We start from the raw sequence: 12818 nt of genomic DNA, 5'->3' as shown, positions 1-12818 counted from the left end.
TAGCAAATCAGTTACCCTTTTTATTCTCCATTGTAGTTATTATTGGCATGGTAACATTTCCCAAAAATTTCCTTGTGATCCTCAAAAATCTCACTGTGAGTTTCGTTGATATTGAAAATAACACTTGTCATCATATGTGCAAAAAATGTGTTCCCTTTATTGTAAATTTTGCTCTCTCTCTCTCTCTCTCTCTCTCTCTCTCTCTCTCTCTCTCTCTCTCTAATGAAGGATGGAAGGAATACCTATTAACGTAAAGAAGTCAGAGAAAGAAGAACATTCCCATAGATATTTAGTTCAACCTGGTGGAATAGTTGACCAATATAATCAGTTGTATTGTAGCCGTGTATAAGCAATTAATTAACTACAGGAATATGTGAATTAGAGGCTATATACGTGTATAACAAGTAAGAAACTAAGGAAACTTATTCAGTCTTCTCAATAACGTAACTTACTTTCTTACTCGCATGTCCTTCAGGCCTCATCAAGACCCATTTTCACTTGCACCAGGTGGCTTATGTTTCTGAAAAGTTTGGAATAAGTTTACTTTTCTTACAAGGCCTTTGCCGGGCTTGGGACCGGCATGCGTGTATGAACGATCATGGCAGATTTAAGAATGAGTAACCCCAAGAAAAATCATGAAAAAAAGACGACGTAACTAACCTCTTCCTTTCCTTCCATAGTCATGGTGATGTTGGTAAGCGTGACGTCACTGGCTGTCATCAGCTTCGACCGCATGTTGGGGATAGTGCGTCCCTTCCACGTCCATCTCAAGCAGTGGCAGTCGCTGGCGATCATCTTCGTCATTTGGGTCTATTCCTTCGTCATTGCTGCCCCCTTTGGTATTCACAGAGTTTACACGGTGAGAAATGTTAATGCAGTTTGGTTATGAGTGCTTAGCATTGGGTATCTAGCGAGGCGTTGGAGAACCGCTTTAGTTTGTCCTTTTACTTCACCTCTCCTCTGTCAATGTTCCTATCATTAGCAACAGCAGCTGCAGTAGCAGTCATAAAAAAGTTAATAATATGTTTGCTTCCACCCGCGTCCATGCGTGTTTGTTCGTAGGATATCTGAAGAACGTATGAACTTCTTTTAATGTCATTCCTTAATAAAACATGACAGATAGTCATTAGCTGATCTCGAAAATATTAAAGTTTTTGAAAAATCAGCTGATATGTGAGAATTTTGTTGCCAAGGAGTCGATCGCAGTCATATAAAATAAAAGAATGGTATGTTTCCATACATCTCTCTTATGCTCTCTCGGTGCCATTCTGCTGCTGTTTCATCTGACCTTAACCATACCGACTTGCTTTTGAGAAATGCGTCCACCGTAACCAACAATAAAACTTGCGAGCCTTCAAAAAAATTAATAAATAAACAAATAAAAAGGAAAAGCTGGCGGCCTTCCTTGTATTAACCAATTTCCAATTAAATAAAGATTGAAGCTTAGAAAGGTAAACTGGCTTGATTTAGCCATAAGAAAGATCTATATTTTTTTATATTAAGATAATTTAACAATGGGCTAGCTAAGATTTTTGCCGATAAAGGTCTTTATTCTTAACCGAAACGTATCTCTATCCTTTAACAGTGATTAGGTTTCACTTTACTAACTTAAATTTTTAACATAAAAAACAATACGCTTGTTATTTTGGGCTATTTAACAAGGAATGAATGTCAGTTCACCTACTTAACTTGAAAACTATAAAAACCTGGAGCTTGAATTGGCCTCCTTTTCAGCTTTTAAAAAGTTTGCATGTTTCGCTAATTTGGTCAAAGTTTCACTATTCTAAGTCAGCTTGCGACTAGTAAGGATTCAGATGCGCGTCAGTACGATTCTTTAGACAATAAGAAGGTTTCACTGTAAAGCTAAACTTTGGAACAAAGCAAATGTTTATAAATCATTTGAAACTTTTTAAAACACGGATGAGCTTCTCTGACAGATCCACATCTGGAATGACCTGACGGAGACGATGTGCGGAGAAGACCTAACTAAACTTCAAGTCTGGTGGAACGTCGTGGTAGCCGCGTTGACGTGGATCCCTCAAGGGGTCATGATCGTATCGTATGCGGTCATCATCTTCTCCTTCAAGAGGCCTTATAGGAAAGCCATTAAACCAGGTGAACTGTAACTGTCAAAGTAAGACGAAGATTCTGTTCTGGGTAGCTCTATTCATGAAATTCAAAAAAAGAAAAAAAATTGAAATTTTTTCTTTTTCATGTTTCCTTTTTCTTGTGGGGATCAAGATTAAGTTATGTATTGTTATCATTATTATTATTATTATTATTATTATTATTATTAGTAGTAGTAGTAGTAGTAGTAGTAGTAGTAGTAGTAGTAGTAAAAATTCTTAACTGTTTTTATAAGCCATATTAGAACTGGAAAATATTTTCATCTTCAAACTTCTGATAAATACAGATCTGAGCATTTATTGACGTTTGACATGTAAATACACGCTTTTAAATAGTACGCCACATTAACTATCATTATTAAGTCATTATTAATCTCTATTGCATTTCATTGCTGTCGGATGGAAGATAATTCACGAATACGTGTCTAGAATCACACCTTGGTTCCCATTGAGTACCTTGGTAACACTGATGAAGTTAGGTTACTAAGAGCTTAATTCCCTTGATGATAAATCTTTTACTAGGTTTACATAACAACTCAAAAGAGAGAGAGAGAGAGAGAGATGGGGGCGGGGGAGATATCAGCATTTCTTTTACCATTACCCCCCTTTCAGCTTGTTAACTAATCAGCACTTCAAAATCACAAAGACTTTTCGATATGAAAATCATCATGGGAAGGACGCCACTTTAAAAAATCTGCCATTATGAAAATATTCCTGATAATGTTTATTGAATTATTCACTCCCTTATCAAATTGGTGTAGCATATCTCTTTGCCGTGATGACTCAACCCTTTACAATGACAGATACAGATTTGTTGGAGTAAAAGCATGTTTCGTAATCGTATGAGGATTATGTAATTACGTTTTAGCAATTGTTTTCTCACAGCCGGCGTCGCAATTACCAAAGTCATCGGTACTGAATATAGAATTCTACCAGATATTATTTCCATGAAAAATTTCTTGGGTAAAGTCATCTCACATTGACATTTCTACATGAATCTGTTCCATTCAGCCTATAAAACCCACAGACAATTCTTCAATGACAAGATCCAGTCAAAGCATGCTAAAAATTTTAAACACGTCTAATATTTTGGCAGCGTATAGGCCGCAGTATTTTAAGCAGTTGGGTGACGTTATGTTCATAATCTCTCCTTTCCCATTACAGAGCACAGTAGGGCAAAATGTAAACAAGCAGAAGGCAGTAGATTAATATTTTCATTGATGATATATAATCTGCTGTTCACTTGTTATATATTAAAATGTGTTTCTTTCCATATGCCAGAGCACCCAGCCATAGTCCACCTGAAGAGACGAGTCATCAGAATGATGTTCATCGTCGTCCTGGGTCTCGCCCTCTGCTGGTTGCCACTCCAGGCTCTCAAGGTGTTCTCCGATCTATTCATCGACGATAGCGGGAGATATATCGAAAATCGTAAGCATGTGAGTTTTCCATATCACCTTCAAACGTATTACATGCGCTTCGGTCCGGAAAGTTACGCCTGATATCGCGACGAAGTTAGTTTTTTTTTTAACAAACATCATAGCAATCATTTTTTGTATATTTCACAAAAAAAAGTGAAGTGCACAGAATATCCGGATAAACTAACTTTTTAAAGAAAAATGCAGCACTTTACAAGCAGCTGGAACCGAAGTACCTGAAAAGCTTGAGGCGGGACTTTTCGGTCTATTGCTGTGCTTATTTCTGCTACGTGACCAATCTTCAAAAGGGCTAAGATGGCAAAGATATATTTCTTTAAATCTGCCACAATTCATCGAGACGTGTTGCTTTAGGCTTTGAATAGGCTAGGAAAAATAAAAAAGGAGTCCCCGATGAATGTCCAAGCTGACTAGGGCTTGTCATATTGACTTGTTACCTAACCTATGCTTTCAAGTTCAAAGGCAGCCCCATACCATCGAATGGTGCTCGGGACATGTTTATGCGTGCTAGAACGTGGAATTATGAATTAGGTTAGCCGACTCCCTTTCCGTAAGCCTTGACTACAGGTAAAGCTCTGATACTTATTTCCAGTTAGGTGGATGAAGTTAGCCTCAGTTAGGAATCGAACCCCCAGACCTCATTACCACAAAGCCACGTTGGCTCCAATTTTAGCCCTTATGCACATGAAGATGAGCTCACTCTTGTGTCTTGTCAACAGTCTTTTCACTCCCAACTGAGTTCTAAGTTCCTCCAAGAGCTTGGTTTAGCTTCAGCTTGTTAGCGTACTATTCCTTAAAACTTGATTTCTAATTACAACCTTCATCTCGCGCTTCTTTGTTTTTGATGGCTGTAATACAGTCCTATAAGCAAAAAAAAAAAAAAAAAAAAAAGCCTTTCCTTATTTAGTGACGTCATTTTTGTGTTCCAGCAATATGAAGCCTTATTTTCGTTGTCCCACTACATGATCTACACCAACTGCGCATTCAACCCCATCGTCTATGCCCTGATGCATCAGACTTACCGGAGGGCTTTCAGGATAACCTTCTCTTGTTTCTTCAGTCGTAAGGTTTGTGAGCATTGACTGCCTTCCAAATCATTGTTAGTAGTGCGCAAGGGCCGTCAAAAATAAATAAAACAAATTAAAGCAATTTTGTAGTTACATCATACTATAATACATGAAGTAAATTTACTATTTTCTTTAAGATTTAGTGTTAGTTAAACGTGAAATTCACTGCCCGTAGACTACCTGCATTCTTCGCCAAAACCCAGTTACAGTATAAGCAGAATTTACTATTTTCTTTTTATTACTGGTGAGTTGAAAGTCACAACCGCTTGCTCGTAAGTCTGAAATGAATCTGATGCAGCTGAGAATTTTTGAAAGTCTGCACAGCTACGATCGTGAAGTTTTATTTCCCCATTGAATATTATTATTATTATTATTATTATTATTATTATTATTATTATTATTATTATTATTATTATTCTCGATGCGAAAAAATTCACATGAACAAGTCTAAAAGTCCATTATATTCAAAAGCAAGCTTCCATAAAATAGAATATCATTATAAAAAAAAAAGACCATAAGTGAAGAAAAAATGAAACAAGTAAAGATCACTCAACAAACAGCATCACAAATAAGGAAATATAATGCAATATAGCATGGCGAATTAATGTATAACAATCTCTTAAACGCAGAGCGTCTAGTTAAACATTACATTATAAAACGAAAATCCTGCTCCAGAACAGAACAAAATATTTTAGACGAAAAAGACAGTGAAAAGGATATTCCATTACATGGGTTTCCTAATTCTGATAATTTCTCCTGTTAGTCTGCTTTCGTGCTAAGGCCCGGAGTTGGACATCGATCCTACATATGGTCGCTGAAGTCCGAAAAATGCTCCTGTCAATCCAACATTGCTCAACAGTCAAGGTAACTCGGGTATCATCTTCGTGTTAGATTGAATTTCTCAGAAGTAAGCGTTGACTCTTGACCCTTATACTTAAATAAATGTTCATGAGCTCCTCCTTTTCTCTGACAAAACTCAGGAGCCTCTCATTTCCTTTCGCGCAAAGATGATAAGTTTCCGTCGCTTTCATTTCATAATTTTTTTTGTAGGTCATCACGGATTACTCACCTCATCAAGCCCAAAAAGGAGTTGACGCCCTCAGCTGTTGTGTCATCATCTACCACCATAGTTGCCATTGCTCTCGACCCAGCCAAGCTTAAAACCTGTCCAAGTCCAGAGAGAACACAGAGAAAGTCTTGTTGTGACGAAAATGAGGATAAAGTGAAATGAAACGCTAGGAAATGCTGAAGAGTGGAAGATGCAAAAGCACTCGGGCCTCTTTCGTCAACACGGGAGATATGAACTATAGCAAATTCTTTATAAAGTTCACATCGTATGGCCGTCGTATCTTCAAAGCCTAACAGAAAAAAAAACAGTAAATCTATACGAGTGCTCGTATAGATTTACTCGTATGTTTGCAAGAGAGCATTGAAATTATCTTTTAAAGTGACTCAAAAAAATAATAAAACGAGAACTACGCTTTACTATAATAGAAGTGGAAAGAACAACAAGTGAGTGACTAAATCCAGTTTTCGATGTGAAAATAAAATGTAGACAAACAGCAAGCGAAAAAGAAAACCAGTGTAGTGGGGAACAATCTTCTTCCAAATTTAGACAAAGACATTTTTGTGACGAAGATTTAATTACAGTGAAATCTTACACAGCTGTCATTTTCGAAGGCAGTGTCTGAACAAATGCACTTGCCGCTCTATATTCTGCGAGATAAGCGACGTACCCCCTCCCTCACTCTGGACAGGGCTTCCGGACCTCATAGTGAGCCATGTCTGCTTACATCAGGATTGAGTGCACTTTTTCCCATGGCAGATATTACAAGGTAACCCGAAGAGAAGTGACTAAAATCTGGCTAAAACTCAAGAACTCTTGGAACTCGATGAGTACCCGAACTCACACGATAAATTCGTGATTGGAGGGCTACTGTGCCTCTAAAATTATAACTAGAAAGTGACGCCTATTTTATTCCCAAGATATGTAAAAATCAGGATATTTTTTACCAGAGTTTCTTGTTTTTAGAAATACTGAGTAGTCTTGAATCATTTCGTGCATGAACATTGATGACTTTATAGTACATTTCTCTGCAACAAGGTTCGAGAAAAGGTTATAACAAATGATGCCTATGATGGCCATCAGAATTATTATTAGCAGAGAGTATATTTTATTAACACGTATATGATATTATTATTATTATTATTATTATTATTATTATTATTATTATTATTATTATTATTATTATTATTAATTTCAAAAGGTAGATTTAGTTATCTAGGCATTTCATCAGAAATTCTTATCACAAAGAAAAAATCACAAACTGTTACCTCAACTCCAGGTACTAAATCACGTCTTCATCATTTTATCTATTTTCCCACCTCACTATCAACAAATAACTGACAATCTCTACACGTGCGGTATGAAAAAACTCTTTGTACTAATTTGATTATTGCGTTTATCAGCAATTTGTTTGTCACAGAGAATCAAAATAAGTATGAAATAGATTACAGTGAGAACTAAACAAATGGTACTGGGTGCGTCATGCAAAGGGTATGATAAAGAACCCACTCAGTAATTAATTTCGTTCGGGGGTATTAACGTTTGTGTTCACCTTATTTCAAGCATGACATGAAGCAAGAATTGACGTCCCGTTAAGGCTTTCCGAGACTCCAGTTTTTGGCAGTAGCGCACTGCAGACAGTACTAAAGGTACTGGAAGTTACATGAGCTCTACTGAAAACATTTGCCAGGTTTTTATCAACACAACGGCCATGCAATAAATGCTTCCAGTTTTCTGCAGGGTCCATTGTGCCCTCAGATGCACGAGCTTCTACCTTATGCCTTTCATTTGATCCTTTTCGTCCCTTCTCACTGAGCTGTCCAAATTTTAAACTTTTTCTTGCCCGAATGTTTCATTATTGTGACCAGCTGGTTTGCCTGAACTACTCTTTGAAAATATATTCCAGATTTTACTATTAACAAATATTGTAAGGACCCCACCTATTTCTTTCTCCTCTCTCGATCATCATAGTTTCAGCAAGTTTTAATGTCCAGAATCACCCATTCCTTTATCTTTTAAGATCATCACTTCTATGTCTTCGCAGTTTTATCGAAAATGACCCCAGAAAAGTGTGAAACATCAAAACAAGGAGTTTTAAATGTTTCTTATCCTGAGATTTATCGCATCATTTAATGTTTTATAAAGTCCGTTTATCTTTTGGAGTTTTTAAGTTGTTACATCTTAATTTTTCATATTTGGCATTGTGGTAAGCAGAATTATAGTGAAATTGCACTTACTAACATTCCCAGTTTTCGCTATTATCAACATTAGCACTAGATGATTACTCTTGACGTCATGGCTGCTAATAAAAGAAACGTGATTGTTAAAACTTCAGTGTCGCGTGTCGCTGTCCCTTGTGCGTTAGGGTATTTTAGAAATTGCAAAAGAAGATGCACTGGCCGTTTCTTGCTAAGCTTGTTGTGCTCTTCCCACCAGTGCCCTGAAGTGTACAGAAAGGTTGAGGTACTTAAGTTCCAGCTTAATCTCCATGGTAAACATTCACTTGTTTATGAAATGAATGCTGATTTATCACAAGGTTTTGAACTGTAACATGAACATTAGCGATGATTAAGTGTGATATGTTGTTACGGTTTGTCGCGTCGTTGTGTGTGCGCGTATGATTGCATAATCCACCTCAAGGATAAAGTGTTTTTTCATTCTCTGAAGAGGATACAGTTTGTGTTTCTTGAAAGGAATATATATTAATCGGCATTTCTTTCAAAAGATTACGGTTGGTATTTCTGGAAATGGATGTACTTTGCATTATTAGAAAAGACCAAGCAATGTGCTTATCTTATTCTGTTTAAAAGAGACTCGTTTTGCATTCCTGAGCTAGATAAAATTTGTTGTTTCTTGATTAACTTATTCATTTATTTAAAAAAGAATCCTAACACAATGAAAGGCAGAAGAATAAACCATCATATTATGAAATAGGTTTTTCGTTAAAATTAAAGTTGTCCTTATGCCAGCAGAGGGACTTGCCCAAAGTCATCCTGTAAATGTGGCATGAGGCTTGATGTGGATCTGTGGACTATGACCAACCAGCATATTTTTAAAGAATGGGAGGTTGTTCGTTGGTTTTGATTGAGCTGGCGTATACCAGTATACGCCATAGTCCAAAACCGTCCAGTTAGTGTGGTAAGGTGTAATGAGGAGTAAGATATTGTTGTGGACCAATTCATTCTGACTATCCAAAAAAAAAAAAAAAAAAAAAATGGGTATTTTGATAAATAAAACTTTGGTGGTTTTTTCTAAATTTGGAATCTTCGAAAGAAGAATATATATATATATATATATATATATATATATATATATATATATATATATATATATATATATATATATATATATGTATATATATATATATATATGATAACTTAGCATTAATTATAATTGTTACCATCATTAAGCCACAAATATCGTTTAATATCCAATTCACTACCTTGGCAATAACTTGCACCAAAGGGGAATTGTAATTGCTAAGCGCTGTGATACTAGTGAGATTCGAACCGTTGCCTGATTTAAGGAACGATGTACAGTGCCTTTTGACCACGGAGCTATTGGTTGCGAAGCACTTATCAATTATAACTTCCTTGGATGTAAGTTATTCCCGAGGTACACTGAACTGGATATTAGACAATATTTGAACTGATATTAGACAACACACACACACACACACAGTATTCACAATACACACACACACACATATATATACATATATATATATATATATAAATATCAAAGTTTCAGTTTCAGACAATATGGAGAGCCCTTCATATGACAGCCATTAAGTTCATCCTACTCAGTTTTTATAAAAAACAATTGATAAACTTAAATTTATCCCTCATAAAATACTGATAAATCAATCTCGGTATTAGATTTAAGCCTCGGTATTAGTTTTGAGTAAGGCTACTTCAAATTAGAAACCTATCTCACAAAAACGATTTTGCTGTCAAGTTCCGTAGTCCACCTCCGCTAGAGCGTTTGAAAGACCATTCGGGCAGGTTTTTCAAACAGTATTCCATAAAGCAGAAGAACATCCTCATAGTAAGAAATCCCTGTCTTCTTATTGGCTGTATCATTCTCAGATGTGATTGGCTGTGGCTCATTTACTACGGAAGACATTGTTTACGAATTGAGCTGTTGACGTCATGAAACAGTTGCATTTTAATCTTAAAACACATTAAAAAATCAAGTGACGTTCTTTGTGTATATTTGATATCATTGTATTTTATTTCATTTCAAAATGATCAATCATACACATAAAGTATTTGACACAGAACAAGGCAATATATAAAAGAAATAAAACATCATATGTAAAACAAGTTGGAATTTTTTAATGATATGTTTATTTTATGAATGAACAAACTTAGTCAGAGTGGTTAAACATCCATATGAGTCTCACCTGGATTATCAGTATTAAAATATAATTATGTATCTTAAGGAATTATAATAGAATTATATTAAATACAAAATAGCCACGGGATCTCCAAAGAGAACGTTAACTAAGTAAAATTCAATAGTTTCAGAGGAATGCTGAATTTCAGTTTGGCTACAATGCAAGACGTCGTCTGCATAACCAAGAATGAAAATATTAGCTAGCACCTTAGTCAAACAAAAATATGTGACAATCATAGATAAAAATGTGAATTTCTCAATACTTTTTTCCATTTTTTATTGTTAGAAACATATCCTAAGGTATTCTGATAGGAGAAACAGATAATGTAAAGCATCATATTAATATAACCCTGGATTAAATCGAGAGATTAAATCCGTTGTGTGTTAGTGTTTTGTGGCAACGAGTATGTGATGTAAGCAGTCACCCTAGTCAAGGTGGACAGGCCATAGTATGACGTCACCAGTGTCAGTGACCAATCAGAGGTGTAATTGCTATTTGAAGATTTTTCCCAAATCGCGACTTTTGTAGTTCCAAACGCTCTAGCTGTAAGGGATCGAAACGCGAAAATGTTTTTTGTCACCGTTTTGGTTCCCATCACTTATTAATTTTTTGTTTTGCACTGATTTGTTACATTTATTCTTAATTAAAACCCTTGTAGCATAGAACCATTGCAATGGTAATATTTATTTCCGTTCTACCTTAATATTAATACTCTCTCTCTACAGAAATAAGGAAAAAATAGCAAAAATAAAGTTAACGAGGCTCGTCGTAAAATAGTGGCCTTTTTATTTAGATAAAGCGGGCCATCTAATCATTGTTGAAAGGTGTGAGTGGAAGTGAAATGCCTATTGTGGTCCTCTGGACTCTTCAATAAAAAAACAAAAAAGATTGCGAGTTAATTCAGAAATAAAACTTTTGTGGATTATTCTCAATTTGAAAATTTCGATAGGAGACGAATACATAAAATAACTCTGGGTAATATCCCAGTTAAAAAAGGAAAAACATTAAGACAAGCAAGGTCCCTTGAAACGACGGCATGCAAATGCAGAAGAACTCCGTTCTCTCCTGTGGCGAAAGGACTTCGTCATTAAAGTTTTCATCCTACACAGTATTGTATATAAAACTTTAATAATTAATTAAATTTAATTTACTTAAACATAAAATATTGTTATCGGAATCCCTGCATTATCTGCAAGTGAGATACGCCAAATTAACCATGGAAAACTCTCTTTATGACGGAACGATTTTAGTGAAAAAATTTATTCTGCCTTTGCTGAGCTTTGATGCCATTCGGGTAGGTTCTCAAATAACATTCCATAAACCAGAGGAGTTGATGCCATTCGGGTCATTGGCTTCTCCAAATAACCATTGATATTTAACCATCAAAGACGTTGTTAAAAAAAAAAAAAGGTCGAGCTGTGACGTCATGAGTTGCATTCTACTCTTAAAAAATATTTTAAAAATCAGGCTATGTTCTTTGTTTAGGTATAATATCCTAGGATTTTATTTCACTTTATAATATTCAGTCATACAGATAAATTATCTGACACAGAACAAAGCAGTATAACCGAAATAAAACAACATACATAAAACGAGGTGGAATTCTTAAGGTTGTTTAAGTGAATGAACACAACTTAGTAAAAGGGGTTCAACATCCATGTAAGTCGTAATTGAATCATAGCTATCAAAATATAATTCTATATAATAATGGATTATGATTGAACTTTATATAATTTTAATTAGCTACTAGATGCAGAAAAAGAAAACTAATGAAATTAAATATAATAGTTTCAAAAGAATGCTAGAGCTTACTTTGGCTACAATGCAAGATGTCGGCTGCATAACCAAAACTAAAATAGTAAATGGCACTTTTTCAGTAAGAACGTGATAATCGCAGCTAACAAAGGATATTTCATTATTTTATTTTCATCATTTATTCTTATCAATAAGTCCTAAAGTCTTCTGACAAAAATGATGCAAGACATCATATTAAAATAAAACAGTTGTCATGTGGTAACACTCCTGTGACGTAAGCAGGAGTCTACAACCATTGTATGACGTCACCACAAACAACGACCGATTAGGAGTGTAGACGATTGTTACAGTGAAGGTGTTCCTCAGCTTTATGGCTTGCTGTATGGAGATTTTCTCAAATCGCGACTTTTGTGGTTCCAAGCGCTCTAGCTGTAGGGGGACAGATAGAGAGAGAGCTATTTTTTGTGGGCGCGTTGATTCCCAATTGTTTATTGCTTATTTTTTGTTCCACTTATTTCTTACTTTCTGAAAAAATCCTTTTTTCAAAGAAAAACGTTATTTAAAATAAAATAAAATATTCATTATATATATATATATATATATATATATATATATATATATATATATATATATATATATATAATATTTAGAAGTTTATTTCTGTTACCCATGTGATTGTGTGTTGGTTACTTCCATATATATATGTGTGCTTGCCGATGTGGAAAAAGAATCTGATTTAATTAATGAATTTAGGTTGTCCAGCTCACCACTGGAACACTGGAACTTGAAGAAAGCCACACAACTGCAACAAGAAGCAACAGTAAGAGAGGCCGGACAGCAAGATTGAATAGGGTACGGGGGATAGGGGTAAAGCAAAAAGGCTTGTCGGTGCGTTGATGGCACTATCTCACTGCAGGAAGAAATTATCTGTTGGCTTCATGGAACGAGATGACAAAGCACAACTACGGT

The 12818-nt window shown here is 35.4% G+C and overlaps 1 protein-coding gene across 3 annotated transcripts in view; it reads left to right on the top strand.

Annotated features, from left to right (window-relative positions):
* The window catches only part of LOC136846005 (substance-K receptor-like), a 289880-nt gene extending 283070 nt beyond the window's left edge, over positions 1-6810 (top strand). For 2 of the 3 annotated variants that reach the window (XM_067116593.1, XM_067116594.1), the window contains 6 exons: positions 681-859; positions 1938-2115; positions 3408-3565; positions 4492-4629; positions 5393-5493; positions 5680-6810. In XM_067116593.1, the coding sequence (XP_066972694.1) occupies positions 681-859; positions 1938-2115; positions 3408-3565; positions 4492-4629; positions 5393-5493; positions 5680-5860 (935 nt within the window). In that variant the 3' untranslated portion in view covers positions 5861-6810. Of the gene's footprint in view, positions 1-680; positions 860-1937; positions 2116-3407; positions 3566-4491; positions 4630-4766; positions 4890-5392; positions 5494-5679 lie in introns of those variants that run through there. The other variant, XM_067116595.1, reaches the window with a different exon arrangement.
* Positions 6811-12818: the final 6008 nt, after the last annotated feature.

The sequence above is a fragment of the Macrobrachium rosenbergii genome, chromosome 14 (assembly GCF_040412425.1).
Source record: "Macrobrachium rosenbergii isolate ZJJX-2024 chromosome 14, ASM4041242v1, whole genome shotgun sequence".
NCBI lineage: Eukaryota > Metazoa > Arthropoda > Malacostraca > Decapoda > Palaemonidae > Macrobrachium > Macrobrachium rosenbergii.
This window is presented reverse-complemented; position numbering and strand designations above follow the sequence as displayed.